Source organism: Eretmochelys imbricata, chromosome 18 (genome assembly GCF_965152235.1).
Source record: "Eretmochelys imbricata isolate rEreImb1 chromosome 18, rEreImb1.hap1, whole genome shotgun sequence".
NCBI classification, from domain to species: domain Eukaryota; kingdom Metazoa; phylum Chordata; order Testudines; family Cheloniidae; genus Eretmochelys; species Eretmochelys imbricata.
In genome coordinates this window covers 16,393,251-16,415,234 of record NC_135589.1, presented here as the reverse complement: position 1 = coordinate 16,415,234, position 21,984 = coordinate 16,393,251, and the positions used below count along the sequence as shown (strand labels likewise).

At 45.0% G+C, this 21,984-nt stretch overlaps 1 protein-coding gene across 3 annotated transcripts in view; it reads left to right on the top strand.

The window, feature by feature from the left end:
* Positions 1–21,984, top strand: part of DVL1 (dishevelled segment polarity protein 1) — a 174,411-nt gene that overhangs the window by 145,360 nt on the left and 7,067 nt on the right. For 2 of the 3 annotated variants that reach the window (XM_077837158.1, XM_077837160.1), the window contains exons 5-12: positions 619–757; positions 10,133–10,226; positions 11,321–11,390; positions 12,264–12,403; positions 12,814–12,890; positions 13,260–13,327; positions 13,869–14,018; positions 20,882–21,013. In XM_077837158.1, coding sequence (XP_077693284.1) covers positions 619–757; positions 10,133–10,226; positions 11,321–11,390; positions 12,264–12,403; positions 12,814–12,890; positions 13,260–13,327; positions 13,869–14,018; positions 20,882–21,013 — 870 coding nt within the window. The remainder of the gene's footprint in view (positions 1–618; positions 758–10,132; positions 10,227–11,320; positions 11,391–12,263; positions 12,404–12,813; positions 12,891–13,259; positions 13,328–13,868; positions 14,019–20,881; positions 21,014–21,984) is intronic. The other variant, XM_077837159.1, reaches the window with a different exon arrangement.

Here is a 21,984-nt window from a genome sequence, read left to right as displayed (position 1 = left end):
TGTTCGCAGAAGAAAATGTGCCAGGATATTTTATGCATATGGAAAGGCCAGGACAATGAGGCTGCAACGTAGCTGCACCGCCCAGGTTATGGGGTGTGGGGGAACGTACGGATTTGTGTTTGAGAGAGAAGCTGATAGCACTGTGCAGACCGGGGCAATGCACATTTTCCCCCACTGCTCTACGAGTCTCACCCCCAGTTTGTGGCAACCCGTGCTATGTGCTGCTCTGCCAACGAACCTCAGTCCTGACTTTCAGCACTTGCTGCTCTTTCAACGCTGGGCTCCCCACAGAGCTCTGCTGTGGTGCACCTCAGTCCTGACCTGCAGCCCATCTGCCCTAACCCCTGTGCGACTCTCCCTGTGAACCTTAAACCTGGTCTGCGAATGAGCCAGAGCAGGGGTAGATGGGGGAAGGCTAGGGCAGGATTTGTCAGCTGTTGACTGAAATCCAAACACTAAGTGGTTCCGTTTTCAAGACGGGCCCTTTTCGAAGGCTGTTGAGAATTGGTTGTTTTTAGTGTCAGTCTCATGCTCCCTTCCCTGACACCTTCATGCTACGGCAGTTGTTTGTCACCCTCTCTTCACCTCAGGCCTGATTTCCTGCTGTTCTCTCCGCAGTCCCTCGGATCAATGGGCACCCCAAGCTGGACAGGCACCGTGAGCACCCGCCCGGCTATGACAGCTCTTCCACCATGATGAGCAGCGAGCTGGAGTCCAGCAGCTTCATTGACTCTGATGATGACGATAACACAAGCAGGTAGGGAGCCGGTGTGGGGAATTCACGCGGCGCAATTAGGGTAGATTTACTGTGTTGCTCTTAATTGTGCAGGGCCAGATTGTGACTCTAGCTACGTACCGAAATAAGGGCGCGTAAGGCATCCCTTACACACATCCCTTACCCCCATCACCATTTGCAGCTTGGAACAGAGCATGGGGGAGGAAAAGCAGCCTCCGTGGGGAAGCTTCTGCAAAGGTGGGGGGCGGGCAGCATTCGGGGGGCGGGCAGCTCCACATCACCTACCCACACACGCTGCCAGCCAGTGCAGCTGAGCAGGTACAGAGGAGAGACCTGGTCTGCAGTAGGTGTAGGACTGATGCAAATCATATCCCCTGCCAGGAGCAAGGAGAGGGACCCAGGGGCCAGACTATGACTGATTTTGCCACTCCATTGCTGCAAGATTTAAAATAAAACTCACCATTGTTTTTGCAAGACCAGCTTCTTGTTCCCCCTGCTGATTTCCCAATGAAAGTAGCTATAAATGCTGTATCTAGAGCTGTACTGATGTCCTTTGGAGATGCTGAGCTGAGAAAGCCCGTTCCAGGTCTCTGGTACTCCAAGGAGGCCTCTCGTAAAAACAAGAAAGACACAACTTGATATTCCTGTCATTTCTAAGGTGAAAAGCAAACAAAAAAGGAGCCCAACTCAGCAAGGTATTTAAGCACATGCCTCACTTTAAGCACATGAAAAGCCCATTAAATTCAGAGGAATTATTTGCAGGCTTGCAGTGAGTCAGATGCTTAAGTGCCTTGCTGAACTGGGGCCTCAGTTATTTTTAATTTGCTAAAATCCCACTTAATTTGAGCTCCATTTTGACACCTGTAAAGGGCGAGGAGGCTGCACTGAGTAGTGCGGTATGCAGAATGCCCATTTGTCCAAGCACATGCATGCTCATTTGGTCTACCAGGTCACCTGTTGACAGTTTGGCCGATTTTTGCTTTGACCTTAAAAAAAATATTTGCTCGCAGACACAGTCTAGGTGAAAAACGCCCAGCCAAAACTGATAATTTCACATGCAAATGGAAATTCCCTGTGCAAACGTGAGCTGTGGGCATGGATCACCAACATGTGAAAATGAAGGGACCAATCCTCAAGTATTTTACACAGATGAGTAAGCCCATCAGCCTTCCCTGTGCCTAAATGATTCGCAGAATCCGGCCCTTTGCCTTTAACCTGCATCCATTCTAAGCTTTCCTAAAACCTTTGGGGGTTTCCAAGAGAGCCTTGCAACTCATTTTGTTTCTTGTAAATAAATGAATCATTTCCATGGCAGCAAGATATGCAGTGGGGCAGGATTAGCACAGTCAGGGTGGTTACTAAAGCACAGCATGCTAGACCCAGCTAAATCCTGTCCTGTATTTTAATAAAGAAAACTCTCTACACCTGACCCAAGATGAGAGCGAAATTCTTAGAAGCTGCTGCCAAGGGCCCTTTTCTTTCTAGGCAAGGGCAGAAGTTCTTGGCATACAAAGCAGCTGCCAGGCTAGCTCGTCAGGAAGAGCAGCGTAATGGCATGCTCCAAGGTATGTTGTTCTATAACAAAGGCGATGTTCATAAGCGGATGAGAGATTCCGCTGGTGGGGGGAGAATTTTCTTCACGGGCGAACACAGCCCGATAGAAAACCAAACACGCTCTGGAGCTGCTGGGGATGGGGGCCTGGGGAAGGGGTTAAAGGGGGTAAGTTTGTTTAATGGCGTTGATAAATTCTAGTGTTGGAGGCCGAGTTGAGAGTGGGGAATGAGCGGGTGGGGGGAGACAACGCAGAGAGAAGAATCCAAATGAAAAGGATTTTATGGTGGTAACAGTGAGGAGGATGTGAACTTTCTGTGGTACTTCTCTGTGAGTATTTGATTGATTTTAACTTGGAGTGGCGCAGCAGAGTTGGTTAATTTCCATTCCAGGGAAAGCCAGGATGTGTTTTAGGGAGGGTGACTTTATTTCAGTGAGTGGCTATTTCAAGGCAGTACAGTTCCCCAATTCGACACCATCTTCTAGGTTTCTTTTCTTAACCAGAATCCTGTTCTTCCAAGATTCATTTCTCATCTGTGCCTTATATGGTAGGAGCCATCTTTCTTTTTTTTTTTTTTTTAATAGTGCTGGCAGATCTCTGTCTCAGGTTCTCTACAGACCCTAGCAATTTTGCTCTCTTATGGTTCAGGGAGTTTCAGACTTTGATCTTCTGATTCATTTTTGTGCTTTTCATATGGGAGGTGGGAAAAAGATACAAAAAACCATTTGTTCTCTTTAAAAAATGACTTTAAAGCAATGTGATAGAATGGGGTATAGTACACAAGTCATTAAACAGCGTAAACTTAGTGGTGTTTGCAGGTAATGGGTGATCTATTGAGTACAGAGCTGCTGGGGAGTAATCCATTCAATATGAAGGTACTTTTCTAAAGTCTCCTCCTTCCCCTAAGACCATAAATAGTTGGAAAATGAAAGGCTGTTAGGAAGCTAGGCTTTTGACAGCAGCCTATAATTATTATTAATAAGAACTCTTAGCTCTAATGTGGTCAAAATCGTGAGTGGCGAGAATTCCAACTGCACTGACTTCAGATGTGCTGTAGTCTACTGCATAAAAGAACCAAATAGAACGTTTTCTGAAGCGCTTTTTGCAACTACATCTATCGTTACCACTTTTCCCCCTTCTTTCCTTCTCTTTGGAGAAACCAGATTGCATTGATTATCCTCATTTTGTAACCTCTGTGTAGAGTTTAGTAGCCTTTCGGTTTTCAGGAGTGCTCAAGGAGTTTTGGCCAGTGGTTGCAGCAGGAGACTGAGAGTCAGGACTCCTGGGTTCTGTTCCTGGCATGGTGCTGACACCTGGTGACCCTGGGCAAGTCACTCTTTGTCCAGTTGTAAAATGGCTATAATCATTCCTACCCGCCTCCCAGGGATGTTGTAAAGATTAAGTAATTAATTCTCGTAAAGCACTTTTGAAATACAGGGCGTGAAAAGTGCTACAGAAATGAAAATTGGTATGACTGACATGTAATTGTAATATATATTTTCCTTACTGATGAAACATGGAGTAAGCAGCAGTTCTGCTGAGGACACAGGTTGAAAAAGTTGGCAAGGAGAGATGGCTAAAATGTTATGGCAACATGCAAGAGGAAATAAGTTGGATTCCTTTGATTTTTCCCTAATTATTTTTTCTGAAAGAAATCGCAGAGTCTGTGAAGCCTGATATTTACAAACATGCTTTCACATCATCTAGGAGTCTTGCCAAGACCAACTGTTTTTCTTGTACTTGCACCCAAGGTTGTTAAGATAGCTTAAAACCTTGCCCAGCTTCCCACAAGAAGGGATCAAGAATTAATTGAATTAAATGCGTACACATTTGCAGCATTCTTCAGCATAACTTTCCTCTTCTTTCATTTCTTTTGCATACATATTGCAAGTACCATTTTAAAGTCCTTCATCTGTGATGGAAAGATGCCGGAAAGCAAGAGAAGTGAAGTGTGTCTTAAGGCTGAAGTTGTGGTCCTGAATTTTGAAAGACAAAGAGTGAAAGAGCCAATTTGGATTGCATAAAAACTGCCCCAAATCATGGACCGTATTTTAGAACCAAATATGAATGGAGATCTTTTGCGGGTCTGATTTCCTCGCCCCCCCCAAATCCTGGTTTCTGATGCAGAGTAGAACTGGAAATAGCGCAGACCAAACGAAGATGACTCCTCTTAGTCTGATACCAGCTGGAAACCAAAGTCTTTCAAGAAAGTCTGTTGTGTGGGATATCCAGTTCCATTTTTACAGATCGACCGTGTTCAGCATTTGGAGAGGTGCATATCCTAATGAAACCCAGATTCCCAAATGAGGCTCACTTCTCCCTATGCAGACTCGTATCTTTTTATCCAGGATTGCGGAGGTACGTGGGGAGGGTAAAGGTGTGTATCCTTTTGAAGATGCTCAGAGTGTGGTTGACAGTGGAATCAGCCTGTAGGTGGTGATAAAATGTTCCGACTGCCATCACCCTCACACGTACGCAAGTATCTTTCCCCAGTTTGCCTATTCTTTCTGTCTAATCCCTCTATTTAGGCTCATCACTATAGTTGCTCTCATATACTGTACGTTCTCTGGGACAGGGACTGTCTTCTTTGTTTGTCTTTACAGTGCCTAGCACAGTGGAGCCCTGGGCACTACCATAATATAAATAAATAATAACCGAGTGCCCAGCTACTCTGGCCCAGAGAGTAGAACACATGGGTGGTGGTGTTGACCAGACCAGACACTACCTCCCCAGCACTTTAGAGCCAATTGGATGCTTTGAGTGAATGTCTGGAATTTCCTGAGGGTTACAGAACCATCTTTCTGAATCATTAAGCAGATTGTCTCCCTTTCCCTTCAGTTTGTAAGAATCTGTTTGTTATGCTTTTAATAACCATGCTCTGCTCTGACACGGTCTCTGTTCAGAAGGTATAATTTACCCTACTCCTTCAGAATTCCTTCGATTTTAATTATGAAAGGTAAGCAAGTCAGAAGGGGTAGGGTACATTGTTCTTTAAGAAATCCGTAATAAAGGACATATGAGATGGTGATTTGGTGGAAGAACCCTCAAGAATATCTGACAGTTTGGGTTGAATAATGACCTAGAGTTTGGGTGCTAGTTCTTGGACCTTTTTTGAGCCTGTAGAACCTCTAAGTCTTGTGGGAAACAGGCTTTCTCTCGAGATTTCTGCTACTTCTTCCTTCTGTTCTGTTCACTTTCTTGTGGTATTTTTGCACCTCTTTGTAACACTAGCAACATGTCTGATGTGGCTTCTGTCTAGAGGCTGGGTCACTAGAAAATAACAGCCTACTACTGGCCACCAGCCAAGCTTTAATGGTAGAAGTCTAGCTTGAGCTGGAAGACCCAAGTGCAAACCATGCTAAAGACTCGTTACACTTCCAGCCCTGGTTAGAACCCAGAATTGCAGGAGCAGCAGAGAAAATAGGAGGAAAAGTTAAGCGAACTACAGATTGGTGAGAATATTTTAGCCAAATTCTCTTGGCCATCCCTTGCATCAGACCACTGTCCAAGATGTAACCATCTTGCTGGTATTTTAGCAATGGACTGTATTATCCCTTCTAGTTACAATCAGGACATCTTTAATTGGTGTCAGTGCAATTAGGAGCTGAGCTAATTTTACCCTTGTATATATCAAAGTTAGCTTTGAAACACTGAGTCCCTGACTTGATGGGGGATTAAAATGTCACTTGTAAGTGCTCACAAGGTCAGAGAGCAGCTGCATTTTCCAGCCAGATTGACTGCAGTCAAATATTTTTAGTCCAGCCTGCCAGAGAGAATGTGATTGAACCCCTAGTATAATTGCTCTTTGTGTTTCTAAGCAGCACCGTGTTGATGTGCCTCAGAGCAGGAGGGGAGGAACTGGCACAACCAGTCAGCGTGGGCAGTTTGGCGGGTTTGGTGACTGGAAGTGTGTGGTGATAATGAGAATGTTGACAGGGAGAGAGTGTGCTGGAAGATGCTTCTGTGTCAGAAATGTTGGAGGCAACACTAGGTCGCTGCCAAGACTACTTAAGGCAAAACTGGGCTAGGGGGGGTCTTGAAGGTGTCTTAAGTTTCTGCTTACTGGTCCCGGGATTTCCTGTCCAGACAAAACATCCTTTTTCTGTGAGGTGAAGGAAGAACTCTCTGCTACCGGGAGAAGTCCCTCCCTGATTGGACATCTCAGGCACGGCCTGGCATGTGCGTTTCGCCAACATCTCTAACATAGAGCCCGCTGTTTACAATGGGAAATAGCAGCCAGTGGCATTAACCCTTTGATTGGCGTGGCACTGTGAAACCAAACAAACAATATGGTGAGCTGCATGGCACGTGTCCTGTGATCTGTTTATCCATTGCAAGCCAGAATCCTGCTCCTTGGGAGTGTGCAATGTCCCCGTTGTCTAGAGCGGCGTTTCTCAACGACTGGCCCATGGACCGGCGCCAGTCCCTGAGATCTTCCTGACACAGTCTAGGGAGGCAGCAAGCCAGTCCCTGACATGAAAGAAGTTTATTCATAGATTCATAAATGTTTAGGTCAGAAGGGACCATTATGATCATCTAGTCTGACCTCCTGCACAACGCAGGCCACAGAATTTCACCCACCCACTCCTGCAAAAAGCCTCACACCTATATCTGTGCTATTGAAGTCTTCAAATCATAGTTTAAAGACTTCAAGGAGCAGAGAATCCTCCAGCAAGTGACCCGTGCCCCATGCTACAGAGGAAGGCGAAAAACCTCCAGGGCCTCTTCCAATCTGCCCTGGAGGAAAATTCCTTCCTGACCCCAAATATGGTGATCAGCTAAACCCTGAGCATATGGGCAAGATTCATCAGCCAGATACTACAGAAAATTCTTTCCTGGGTAACTCAGATCCCACCCCATCTAATATCCCATCACAGGCCATTGGGCCTATTTACCATCAATATTTAATTACCAAAACCATGTTATCCCATCATACCATCTCCTCCATAAACTTATTGAGTTTAATCTTAAAGCCAAATAGATCTTTTGCCTCCACTGCTTCCCTTGGAAGACTATTCCAAAACTTCACTCCTCTGATGGTTAGAAACCTTCGTCTAATTTCTAGTCTAAATTTCCTGGCCAGTTTATATCCATTTGTTCTTGTGTCCACATTGGTACTGGACTTCAATAATTCCTCTTCCTCTCTGGTATTTATCCCTCTGATATATTTGTAGAGAGCAATCATATCTCCTCTCAACCTTCTTTTAGTTAGGCTAAACAAGCCAAGCTCCTTGAGTCTCCTTTCATAAGACAAGTTTTCCATTCCTCGGATCATCCTAGTAGCCCTTCTCTGTACCTGTTCCAGTTTGAATGCATCCTTCTTAAACATGGGAGACCAGAACTGCACACAGTATTCCAGGTGAGGTCTCACCAGTGCCTTGTATAACGGTACTAAAACCTTCTTATCCCTACTGGAAATACCTCTCCTGATGCATCCCAAGATCGTATTAGCTTTTTTCATGGCCATGTCACATTGGCGGCTCATAGTCATCCTATGATCAACCAATACTCCACGGTCCTTTTCCTCCTCCGTTACTTCTAAATTTCTAAGTTGAGAAACACTGGTCTAGAGCAGCACCTTCTAAACTATATTGCACGCTTCAGCAGATCATTACAGCCGCTGAAAATCAACTACGTGATGCATAGCTGCCTGGAATTATTTAAAGCACAGTTATAATCAGAAAAAGATGACTGTATAAAAATTGCCATGTGTTTTTATTCTTTCTCACTCATGGCCAAACCCAGCTGCATGAAAGTCAATAGAAAGATTAGTGCGTGCTTCACCATGAGTCATGCTGGACTTCACTCCTTCCCCGGGGCTCCCTGCATGGAATGAAATCTCGGCACAAGGTTAGTTTGCCTACTGAAGCCCTACTCTGATCAGCCTAAGAAAGGCACTTGCCTCTCACTCTGCAGCCTTCCCAGGAATCTTGCTGTTTGACTTGTGTCCAAGCAGGAAAGTTTCCCCGGAGTCTCTCGTCAAGTAGCAGGCAGGTTCATTGGACTCAAACAAACTCACTTTGCTGGACTTTAAGCCCACCTGATTGTTGTGGGCTGGAGAATTCAGCTCAGTCTTGAATGCAGTTAGGTTCATGCTCTAAGAAGAGACTCTGGGAGGAAAGAGGAGAAGAGTGAAAATCCAGTGGGGAAAAATATTGGTGGCAAAATGGACATTATGTGAAACTGACCCCTATGCAGAGCAGCCAACAAGATCTAGGCACCCTGGAAGCCATACTGTACAATACCTGGAGCGCTTTGGTAGGAGTTTAGTGGTGTGTGGGCTTTGCCAGCAATGGAGGCACTTGCAATCACTAGTTGCTTTTGAAAATGTAGGCCGTTGCCTTTCCAACTGGAACTGTCCTGCTGGCTGAGAGGAAGCATGTGCTTCATGTTGACAAGCTTTGAGTTAGTTTTGTGACTTCAGAGGATGAATCGAAAGGTTCACAAACCCTCCAGCTCCGTGAGGTTCCCATCCCCAATATTCACTCCAACGTGCTCATGCAGAGTATACACGAGTTGAATACTCCTGTCATGTGGGGATTCTCATGACAACAGGCCCCTTCATGAAATTTCCAGGGTTTGTCCTCTCTTGTGGTATTCCAGCATTTTGAACGTGGCCAGAACCTTGTAGATCAGAGCCAGGTAGACATGGAAAAACCGGTCCAGGGTCCCTCTTGCTCAGATTTGTGAAGCAGGGACTTGCATCTGCCCATTTGCTCTTGTAGCTGCTATGTTGTCCTGGTTAAAGATATTGCATCATCTTTGTCTATCTTAACCATTTTTAGAGTAACAAATAGAGAGGAAGGATGTTCTTGTGGTTACCCACCAGACTGGGATTTGTGAGATCCGGGTTCTGTCCTTGGCTCTGCCACAGACTGCTTGTGCGACCTTGGACAAGTCGCTTCATTTCTTCGGCTCGCAGTTCCTCATCTGTAAAATGGGGATGATACAACTTCCCTACCTCATCGAGCGGTTCGGAAGAAAAATGCATTCATGGATGTGACACGCTCAGCTATTACAGTACCTTTGAAAATCATAGAAACAAAAATAAATAAATACCTGCATGGCAATGTAACTCTTTCCATCCCACGGACTGAGGAGCCATCGAAACAAGCATAACAATTTGAGAGAGTTATTTCTTTACTTATGGTACGTCCCCATTAAGTTCCTAGGCACATGGGATTCCAGTTGCATGGAGGGAATAGCAGCATGCTGACAAGGATCTTTCTTTCTCTTTCTCTTTCTCTCTCTTTCTCCTTCTCTCTCTCTCGCTCTCTCTCTCTCTCTCTCTCTCCAGGGCCCTCAAAATGTAGCATCACATGATTCTCCAGGGTTCTCTGTGCTGGAGCCTTTCAGAGCAGAGATTTAAAATCCATTGCTTGGCCTGCAGCTGTCTTTATTGTGTGCAATTTTCTTCACTGGATAATGGGGTCAGGACCACCACAAAGTACTAGGCAATGCTGGGGATCTGTGACCTTTTTGGGTAGTTAAATCAGAAGGATTTGTGTTTGCCGAGCTGGGGACTGAATTCACTCTTGCTCCCGGAGAGGAGGAAGATAGTAAATTATTCTCATTAATCCATGTTGTAATTTAACCTGTAACTTCCTTGTCACAGTTAATCTACTGCCCTGTGCATGCTGCTAGGCAGAGACCAAGATCTAACACTGGGGTGAGCGGCAGTTCAAGGGTGGGCGGGGTGGGGGCATGCATCATGAGCCAGTTGCTGGGGCCTACATTTCTTGCTCCCTCCTGGATCTTTGGGCATCAGCCCTTTGTGGCAGGGTCGAGAATTGCAAATGGCCTCACTTTTATGCAGCTGAATTGTGCTTTGAATTCTCCCCAGGCTGAGTAGCTCCACAGAGCAAAGTACTTCGTCCCGGCTCATACGGAAGCATAAACGCAGGAGGAGAAAACAAAGGATGCGACAGATTGACAGGGTAAGGTTGGTGCTGCAGCATACGGCGGGGTGGGTCATGTTTCTGATGAGTGCAGTGTGTGTGCTAGAAAGAGGTGATGGGACTGGTCAACCGCCTACTGAAGTTAGTGGAAAGATTCCTGTCCACTCCTATGGGCTTTGGAACAGGTCCTCGACCTAGGAATCTTGACGTATCATCACAGTTTGTTGTTTTTCTTCAGCCCTCTGCCTCCGATGCTGTGGCCCTGCTTCTTGCCCCATCTTCTCACTGCCACGTGCTCCCATGAGACAGCCTCAGTCAGGACACTGTCTTCAGCAAGGGGAAGGGCCAATGGCAAGGTTACTACAGTATTGGGTATTTGGCCTGCACCGTCCTCTGCTCCCGTTCAGGTCAACAGGAGAGAATGCTCAGCTCTTAGGAAATACTCAGCAACTTGCAAGGATTGTCTCTTGCTCCATTCTGGGACAGTGCTACAACAGCAGCACCAGAGTGACTCAAATGATGTATTACAATTTCATCAGGCACTTTTTTGCTTCTCAGAAAAAATATATCCCTTGGGGCTTTAAAGGAACAGAATATGTTAAGCTCTTCTTGCTAGAACTGGGCTAACAGAAGAGCTATTCTCAGACATGTTTGCTGAACCTTGATAGTGTTTTGATTCAACTGTGTGTCCCCCGTTTTCTGTTTGCCTTTCTGCAAACTTTTGTGAGGTCATGTTTTATTTGCACGGATGGTTGGGAAGGAGCTTTGATTCACGTGAATACCAGGACTCCCGTGCAAATGGGCGTCTTTGCAACAGGAGTACTTTCTTTAGGTCATCTGGTCTGAAACTGTACCACATGACTTAGCATGCACCATTCAAATAGAGAACCCCTGATATTGAGCATTGCTATGAGCACTTTTAAACAACCCATTGGGTGAAATACGGTTGTTTGAAGAATCATGAATAAGGAATCAATTTCAAGAAATCATGATGGGTTCCTACAGGTGGTTTCCATACAGAAGGAAGGTCCAAATCTGATCAGTTGGTTGCTCCCAGTTAGTTATTTTCATTGCTAGATTTTGAACCATTTAAAAGCTGGGATTCTTATGAAGCCTCTGTTGTATTTTTCCAGTCATCCTCATTCAGCAGTATCACAGATTCAACCATGTCCCTGAATATCATCACTGTCACGCTCAATATGGGTAAGATGACGTTTTAGCATCGTTGCTGATTTTTATTCTTAATTCTATTTGTCGAGTGCTGTTCATTGATTACTATTAAAGTCAAGACTTAGCATGATACAATAGCTGAGCTACTGCAGTTATGGCCTGATCCAAAGTTCTTTAGAAGTCAATGAAAAGATTCCCGTTGACTTCAAGGGGCATAAATTTTGACAGCTGTCCAGACTGCCAAATGAAGCACGTGGGTCTCAATCCAGTTCAGAGTGGATGTGTGTCCATATCCCATAACCAACATCATAACTGTCTCAGATTTTCAAACTTCGTGGCAGATACAGCGGGATAGGCCATGACTGGTCATTGGAGATAAAATTCTCCTCTCACCCCTAGAAGTGGGGTAAGGAGGAAGGTAGCTTGGTGATGGAGGCTTATGTTGCTGCCACCCGTGTTGTCCCATTGTTTGGATAAATAGACACTTTCTGGGCTGTCAGTCCAATCCCTTTCACCAGCCCTAAATTCCTGCTGCCCCAGTGATGTATAGAAAAACAAACAGGACCTGATGCTGTTAAGTGTTTTATTTCTAGGCGCAGACAGGTCTTTTCAGTACAGTTCCTCTTGCTTATTTTCTTTAAAATGTGCACATTTTCAACAAGTCGTATGAAAAAATAATCCAAGATCAACAACCTCTCTCTGCTTGGATGAATATGCCAGGTACATACAACCAGCTCAGCTTAGCCTCTTGGTCTGAATGTCTACAATGCTTCTGTTGATAATGTGGTGGTGGTGAGAAATCTGGAAGACACCTGTCTCTCTTAAGGCCATAGAGTAATACTTGGCCAGCTTTCAGTGGCCTTCCAATCACCTCGCTTGCTTTTTCTCCCCCCTCTGCCTATCTAGAAAAGTATAATTTTCTGGGGATCAGCATCGTAGGACAGAGCAACGACCGAGGAGATGGTGGCATTTACATTGGCTCTATCATGAAAGGAGGAGCGGTGGCAGCAGATGGCCGAATTGAACCAGGAGACATGCTTCTACAGGTTGGTCCATGCCCCCAAAATTATGCCACTTGCTGAAATATTACTGGTTTCAGCTTGGCCTTTCCACCAGCTTTCCTCGTTCCAGAACCCGTGAGCGAAATTCACTCTTGTGCAAAGAAGTTTTAGCTTGCACAAGGCCTACCTACTACATAAGTCTCCAAATATTTGCCATTAACTTGAGTTCCCCCTGCTGGCTGGCTGACCAACTCTACAGCAATGAAATATCTCTTCAGTTTCTCCACTAAATGAAAACAGTTAAGACGAATTTAAGATGGGCTTCACTCATAGTGCTTGACAATGCCCTATTCATTGCCATTGGCATGGGACAGGCTAACACTAGCCTAATAAAACGGCCTTTTCCCTTTAGTGACAACCTCTGATCATCATTGTCTTTTTGTGGCATGTTCCAGGTGAACGAGGTCAACTTTGAGAACATGAGCAATGATGACGCAGTGCGGGTTTTACGGGAAATAGTCTCCAAGCCTGGGTGAGTGTGTCACCAGATCCCTGTTTTCCCCCGTCTCCCGAAATTTAGTGCTGGGCAAAACTCAAGAAGTTCAGTATTTCAATCTGGATAAGCACCGAGAGTATGGATGCTTATCCTGATTATCTGAACCACTTGGAATAGGTTAGCCCCTGGCTGCTAGTATACCAGCTAAAACCAACACAGGCTGGTAGCTGTCTTGCTGATTCATTCCCTATGGGGTTCCTAGGGCAAAAACCTCCTCTAAATGTGATTGTTCTATCTGGCCATCCTTGGGGAGGAACAAATCTGTTCACCACAATAGAATATCGTTCTCCCGGTTCTACAGGGAAAGGTAACTGAGTCATCCATATTTATTTTCTTTATTTTCAGACCTATCAGCCTAACGGTGGCCAAATGCTGGGATCCCACACCTAGGAGTTATTTTACTATCCCCAGGGGTAAGTGAGCAGCCAGTATAGCAGTGCTAAGTTGCAAGGTTTTCAAAATGCATGGCACAAAGACCTCAAGGGTCAAGGCATTTCCAGCTACCCTGTTATCTTAGGAAGTTTTTTTTTTCACAACCCTTTGCAAACAGATCAGAATATCTAGTTCTAAGTTGGGGGTGGGGGGCACAGGACTTCGTTCTTTCTTGGATTCAGTTAGCTTTGGGTCTGGACTCTGGGTCAGGTTTCACAGTATAATATGAGAAGACTCCTGCCACAATCACAGGAAACTGATCATCTTGGATCTACCCCTCCAAATCGAACCCAACCGTCCCTGCTTAGTGTCCTGGATGAAGGCAAAAGTCCCTGACTGTTCCTTCTGGTCCCCCCCACTAGTGATCATCTTAGCCCTGTGCATGTGAATAACAATGACCCCAAGATACTGACAGTGTCCAAATAATTGTCTCCTACCCACCCCCTCAACTGAATCCTGCTGAGGTGGATTCTGCCAGAAATCTGATTTGTTTGTTTCTTTTTGTTTTGTTTGCTATTCCAGCTGAACCAGTGAGGCCAATTGACCCTGCAGCATGGATCTCTCATACCACAGCCATGACGGGAGCATACCCCCGTTACGGTATGAGCCCCTCCATGAGCACCATCACATCTACCAGCTCCTCACTAACAAGCTCAATTCACGATTCGGAAAGTAAGTCGCACTGCGGCCAGCACAGGGCAGGTGTCTTCTGCTCAGGGCCGGCAGTGTAGAGCTGCACAAAAAGCAAAGCAAGACACAAACACACACAACAACCGCAAGAAAACATTTTAATTTTTAATTTTAACGTGTGGGGAGCATAAAACTTTCCAAAGGTTAACACAGGGATGCCACAGCGTAGGAGGAGCAAGGTTTTGCACTTAGATTTTGCACCGTATGTTAGAAGAGTTTCCCCACGTCTTCCAATAAAATGGAGGGGCAGAGCTCCATCCTAATGTATCAGTCCCTTGCAGAGCCAGAAGCCGTTTCCCCCAGGTGGATAACCTTGCGGATCAAGAAGTAGGGCATTATGTTTGGAAACTTTCTATTTGCTTTCAAAACAGCCTTCACAGTGTTTTTAATATGGTTTAATTGGGTTGCCATTTCTTTTTTGGAACTTTATTAAATTTAAAAAAACAAACCAAAACCAAAAGCTGGTGACTTTTGTCCCGCAAGAGGAAATGAAGGGTCAGATTTTCTCTGCCACTGATCTGGTCTGTTATGGCAGTTCCTAAGTTCTCCTATCAACCTAGTGAGAAAGTTGTTATGGTTTCTTATCTTGGAAATTTTAGAACTGAAGAAACAAGTCTTTCCTTGTTCTCTAGTGTGAGTGCAGGGCACAATGCAGCATCTGATTTAAAAACACATGGCACTAAGGCAAGACAAATACATACAGCAGGTGGCTGTTCAGGTCCTCACCACAGAGGCCCCAATTTAGGAAAGCATCCCTATTCGAGACCGCACTTAAGCATGTGCTGAAGGGACTTAAGCTAGTCTGTTAAGTGCGGCTCTAAATAGGGATGGACTTAAGCACCATGCTTAAGTTTGTTTTCCTGAAAGAAGAATAAAGAGACCAGAAACTAAACACATTCTGCAGGACTGGTTCACGATTTCTTCCAAAACATTGCCATCTAGCGTCCCACTTTGAGCTGCTGATTCTAGCTGGTCCTGTTGATGCTCAAAAAGCAATCAATGCATTGACCAACTAAACTAAGCACACTGGACACACTTTCCTATTGCCCTGCGAACAGCAAAATTAAACAGCACTTTTGCCTCAATCAGGATCAAATTCTTGTCTTGTTCTTACTCATAAAGTGGTAAAGCCTCAGTATGTGTCCCCAAGCCTTTCTTCCCCCACTGATTCCTCCGAGGCAGGCAGGACAGCTACTGTACTTTGTTGGCTGGCATATTTTTTCAAAAGAAGAAGAAATAGGGAGGAGCAATGCAAACTGGATGCTTTTGGTGGCATAATAGCATATCCCTATTTAGAAAATTTGGGCCAAGATTTTCAAAAGTGACAAGCCATTTTGGGGTCTCAGTTTGCAATACTTTAAAGATGGCTAGTTTTCAGAGTGGTCCGCCCTTTCTAAAAATCAGGCCCTTTATGGTGCCTCAGCTTGAACATCCAAAAACTGAAATACCTCAAATGACTCGTCACTTCTGAAAGGGCTGGCTTATCTGAGTAGGTTAAAAGAGGGGGTGAGAATTGATGGATCTAGCTGTATTGCTTACACACACCTCCTTTAATCTCTTTGTTTTGCACTGAAAATATTCTCAGCTGCACAGGGTAATAAAAAAAAGAGATTGGCTCTGTTAACTAACCGTGACACTGCCAATTACAGTTCAGACATTCTTTCCACCTGAAGACTTGTTTTGCAATGAAATAATCTAAATTAGGAGCTCTAAGGAACTTTACACCTTGAAAAGTGTTTTTCTTTCCTACAGGTATTCTGTATGGAAAAACCCTTAATACAGAATGATAACCTTCTGTAGAATTTTTAACCCAATCTGTAGCAAGGTTATATAATTCCCCACAGATTCTGTAGGTTGCCTTAAAATTCCTGTAGGGAGGATCTCCTTCTCTGTTAAGTTTCGGAGTAGCAGCCATGTTAGTCTGTATCCGCAAAAAGAACAGGAGGACTTGTGGCGCCTTAGAGACTAACAAATTTATTTGAGCATAAGCTTTTGTAAGCTACAGCTCACTTCATCAGATGTGCAAAAGCTTATGCTCAAACAAATTTGTTAGTCTCGAAGGTGCCAGAAGTACTCTCATTCTCTGTTAAGGCTCCAAATCAGCAGGATACCACTGAAGCCAGCTTGCATAACTCACAAGCTTAATGTTAAGCAAGCACTTAAGTACTTTGCTGAATTGGGGCCTAAAATCTATAGGTTGCTTAAAGTAATTTCTGTAACCCCTTAGAGAAACCCTATTGGTTTCATTGCTAATATGTTATACTGGATTTTTCCATAGAGGCAAAACAACAAACATTATCATCATAATTAATAAAGTAGACCTTCATTGATCATTTAAAGACCTTTGGGTTAATGATCAATGACAGAATCTTTCCTGGACAAATGTTTGGCTGAAGTATTAAATTCCTAAAGTTGTCTGTGCATTGGTGGTGCCTTTATATTTAAAAGTGCCAGCAGGTCCTGCCAGACCATGTAGCTGCTCACTCGCTCACTCTCTGATTTCATAAGTAGACAGCAGCTAGAGTTACAGCCTCACCTTGAAACTCTGAAAGGGGAGTGACCTCTTTTGTAGGTCTTGTCTCTGCATCTCCTTAGACAGTAGGCGGCACCAGCAAAAGAGGGGAAAATATTATCAGCAGTCAAAGGCAAGCGAACCACTTACCCCACCATGGCTTTATCTTGAGATGCATTTTTTTCAGTCTTATAAATACTAAAGATTACTGGAGTCTAATGTCTGCTGATTGCTGTCAAACAATGAGAGTCTGTTACTCTGTTTACATTCCTCTTGAAACATTAATGTATCGGGTGCCTTGCCGCACAGTACAGCGATTTGGAAATGAGGAATGCGGACACCCTCTTTGTCATGCTTCTGAAATGAAGGTTGCTTGGGAGTGAAACCAGTTTTCTGCAGTTAGCTTTTCATTTCTTGTGGCGTGGGGCGTTCCCTTTTCCTAACATGAGCAGGAGAAAAAACTTGAAATTAGAACAAAATGGCTCAGTTTCCACATCTGTGAAGTGGTTATCCTGACACACGTCAGAGGTGTGTCTGGAGGCTTCGTTCATTCACATTTCCCATGCTCTTTGCGTAGGTGCTAGAACTGGGGGCTGCCACACTCACTGGCTTGAAGCGGTTTCCATCACACGCAGGGTTTACAGTTTGGTTCAGTGACTCTCAGCACCCACCCCTGGCTCTTTGGGATCCTCAGATGGCAGTGCGATAGGAGGGTAACGTTTTATTTCAAACAAGGCCAACAGGACTAGCAGCGAGGTTGGTAACAAACTGCACTGCCATTTATTTATTTCTGTCTCCTTCACTTGGAGCCAATCTGATGCACAGGAGGAGCAGCACACCCAGATCTCAGGATTGGGTCAGGAGGAAGAGAGGATCTCACCCATTAACCTCTCAGTCACGGCAGAAACGGAGAGACCGCACGCCTCTCAACCCAAAATGGAATAAACAAAGAGCTTAAATCCAAACAGGGCTTTCCAGCCTTGCACTTCCCCGTCCAAGAGCCTCCTAGAGTCTCTCAGGGTTATGTTGCTGATACTCACAGCAAATATAAACATCAGTTTTACTGTTTTGGCTGTAAATGTGGAAGCAGCCAGTTAATGGAGCAGCATTAGCTGAGTGCAAGTCTGTGTCGGGGTTCCTTCTTTTGAGTACTGTGGTATGTCTCCTGGTTTACTCTGTTTATATAATGGGGCTGGGATAACGTAAACGGGTTGAGAGACTTTTTTTTTTCCTTGCAGCCCACCCCTTTTGCTCTCTTGCCTGTTCTTAACATCAGACGTATTGGGGCAGCCAGTGTTACATCAACATTTGTGACTAAAGCACCTGAGATTGCGGAGGGGAGCTCAGATGAAACCCACAAAGCAGCAGGGCTTGGGTTTCTTTTTTGTTTTTTTGATCGGTTTCGTTATCTCTTTGTTTCTTCAGGCTTTTTCTCTCAAACACAGGACTCCTCAGGGACCTGACTACTCAATTGCTGTTAAATCAGACTTTTTCACACCAGATAGATGCAGTTTTTCATATTAATTATTATTGAAAAAGGTACCTTGTTCTAGAATAATTTTCAGCTCATTCCATGGCAACAATTTCTTGCATTAGCCTCTGATTTTCTCTGTTGGGCCAGCTGCCTTCAGCCAGGACAAGCGCCAATGCTGGTTTATCTATCAAAGGCAGAGCATCTTTCCCCCCTCCATTTTCAGAAGAGGAGCTTGCTTACGGCCCTTCCGGGTCTTCTGAGATCACCCTAGAGACCTTTATGTGTAAAACTACTCCAGTTTTCTACAGGACTAGCCCCTGAGCATTGCAAAGTCCTTCTTGGCAGCTGTTGTGTTTCGGAGTCTGATCCAAAACCCATTGAAATCAATGGGAGTTTTTTTCCATTGACTTGAATGGGGTTTGATCAAGCCCTCAGACCATTACTGTGAAATACCATCTTGCTTTTTGAAAAGGGGTATCCTGCCCAAAGCTACTTATTCCTTCTGCGTGGGCCTGTCTCTTCAGTAAATATTGTACACACATGCATTAGAATGAAGGTGTGAAATAAAGATGGCATGAGGTATGGTACAACTGCATTGTCCTGGTGTGTGTGTGTGTGTATATATACCCTTCTTATCAGTAATCTCTAAGAGTGGAGGGGTGAAATTGAGAGGTAAAGGTACCACTCAGAACCAATCTAAAGCAATGGGCTAATGCAGTGATACTCAGACTAGGGCTCAGAAGCGGCAAGTGGCTCTTTAGTGTGTCTCTCTTTGCTGCACATGATATTAAAACATGGTGTGGTTTAATTATTAACCAATCAGATGCTTTTACTGTGTTGTTCACCAAGTGTAGAACACTTGGTCAGTCATTTTGCTGTGAGAATACTTCTATAGAATCCTCGCAGCAAAATGACTAATTTACTCTCTCTCTAGAGAGAGAGAGAGAGTACATGAAACAATACATTATGGCTCCTTTGGGTAACGTTGATCACTAATTTGGCTCCTGAACCACTGGGATCTGAGTATCACTGGGTTAATGCATCTGATTCAAAAGATTGTCGGCATTTCTGCCTGTTCTAATGCTTGTGTATTCACAACCCCACTCAGTCATGTTGTCGGGTCAAGGGTTACTTGAGGAAGTCCAGTCCTGAGATGGATACATTTTCTTTGCTGTAACTGAGAGTTTTCAGATTTGGACAGCCACCTGCAAACTACAGCCTACTGATCCAGCATCCTTCTGCTTCCAGTGGCTTCAAAAAGCATAATACTGATTTGGAGACAGGCCATATGAAAATCAAGTTTATTGCTCCCTGCATATTTAAATTAGATATTCTTTTTTTAAAAAGTTGCTTTTTGTCACTAACCAAACTAACTTAAAGCAAAAGCAAATCTTAGTGTTGCTCCGATGGCATGAGAGTTTAGAAGCCTTGTGTGTGTATATGGCATGTGATGGTATATTTCAAGTGTGTAGATGTGCATGTATCAAGATCAATGGTTTGAGTTTTCGCTGTGTCGTACTTGTGCCTTTTACCAAAAATGTGAGGGTGGCTGACGCAAAGTGAAATTGGTTCCGTTGCTCTCCTAGAAAAGTGAGGGGGCTCATGACTTGCTATGTTTCTGTTAGAGATGAGCCTGAGCTACATGATGGATATGAATTCTCCTGAGCTGGGAGGATGGGAGGCAGGATTAACACAATGAGTATGGTGGGCAGCCCATTAAAAATACATTACCAGTTGTGAAGTTGGGAATTGGATCCAGAGTTGGATGGCGTTTGGGGTTCACACCTGTCTCGCAGATCATAGTAACGAGAGAGATTGGAAGGAAGGGCCCTAGGAGTTGCTGGGTGAGGTAACCAAGGAGAATACCCCTCCCATATGAGGGACAGGGGGGCCAGGCTTAACCCTGCCCAGCCAGCACAGAAGATCTGGCAGGCACTTACTGTTGGGTTTTATTATTGAAATGGATCAGCAAAACAAATCACTCTTGTTTCTAGCTGAACACTCAGGTCAGGGGAGTTGTGCACGAGATGGGGTGGTCAAATGAGAAAAGCAGCAACGGCTGATCAGTGCTGACACATCTAGAATTGGCTTTTCCAAATACTCTGCAAGAGAGGTGCATGGAGCGTGGGGGAGGGGGTATATGTGTTCTCATTGGGTTTCATTACTTTCCCTGGTTTGTAAGGCTGCGTACCACTAAAGTCATTTTCAAGGCGTCCACCAGCCCAGGGCTTGTTACTGATACAGGCTGTCTTCTAGTTTCCCGATTCACTTCACTCCTCCCTTTGATGCCTGCACTGTGCCCATTGACATGAGCTGCAGGTGCATTGATAGCAGAATAGACTTACCCTCTTCTTTCCCTGGCAGGTGCCACCATTCATAGTGACTAACCCAAAGGTCTAGGTAGAAGCAAAACGTGCTTGTTCCTAACATTGTCTGTTGTACGACCACCACGTGACCTATGGTGGGTTGAATGTGGAGGGAGTGTTGCCTGAAGTCCCTCTGGGAGCGCTGCACATTACATGGGAAATTGCTGATGATTGGATCAGCCTCAGGAGCTCCCCCTAGGGAAACGGGCCGGGAGCGACTTGTAGCTGGCTAGAGAACCCAACACCTGCAGGATGCCTGCAGCTCAGTGACTAAACTGTTCATGCCAAGCAGCATCTTTACAGAACTGGTGTGAATACTGCACCTTGGTGCTACTGCTGAGGGCAAGATGGGGGAATCCTGTGACTCTGTCTTGCCTCTGCTTTGGAAAGCTGTGTCTTGAAAGGCGCAATCCAAACGGTGAGCTGAAACGAAGTGACTCTCTCTGTGGAGGTGGCTGAGCTCCGAGAAGCATGTAACCTCTCTTCCTTTCAGAATTGGAAGAATCTCCCTTGACTGTGAAGAGTGACATGGCTACTATTGTCAAGGTTATGCAGTTACCTGACTCAGGCCTGGAAATCCGGGACAGAATGTGGTTAAAAATTACCATCTCCAATGCAGTGATAGGTAAGCGGGTCCGCCCGACGGCTGCGCAGATCACCCAGTGGCTTGTTAGAAACCATCTTTGGGAGCTGCCTTTTAGAGCCGTGGTGACTTTTTTTTTTTCTTGTGTGTTTCTGTGAAAGAATCTAGTTGTGAAAAGGAAGAATGAATGGCTCGAGTTTGAACTAGTGTGGGCTAGGACTGTGCAAGCTTCCCCCACCCATTGTCCCACTGCACCTGAACCCTTATGGATAATACCACTGCTGCTCCCATCCTGTGCCTGTCAGGATAGCAGCGCCCCCTGCTGCTCCAAAGCTGCAGGTTCACACAGCTCGGCCAAGGCATCTCGGTCCAGGATAGCAGCGCCCCCTGCTGCTCCAAACCTGCACGTTCACACAGCTCGGCCAAGGCATCTCAGTCACGACCTGAACCACCCCAGCTATTTCCCTCTTGAACGGAAACTGCCAAGTGACCCAGATGGTGTTTTCATGCTGCATGCAAATATGTACTGAGCTCTAAACAACCTACGTGACTTTTACTTGTTACCTAAACAGGACACTAGACAGCCTGGAGTCTGCACCCCTCCTGGCCCCCCATATCTGTTGAAAACCTGTCACTGTCTGTATAAACACTGTGTCATTTCAGGTTGTCTTAATTCCTTCTCATATGCACCATGTAAAAAAAAAAAATCCATGGTTTTTTTTTTTTGGTTTTTTTTTTAGCATTTAAATGAATAGGTGCTCCACCTGGATGCAGGATTATTCTTCACTTCCTGGTTTAAACTGATGGCTGGTGGTGGTTAGCGCTGTTAGACAGGTGCTCCATCCCACCCCAGAGGTGAATGCATTTCAGTGACGGGCCTGATGAAAGGTGCTGTGAAAATATGATATTCTGAAGCTTTCTGGGGCAGGGCCTGACCTGTATCTTTTTTTGATAGTGCCTAGCACAACGATGCTCTGAGCTGGCTGAGGCCTATAGGCCCAAATGCATTGTGA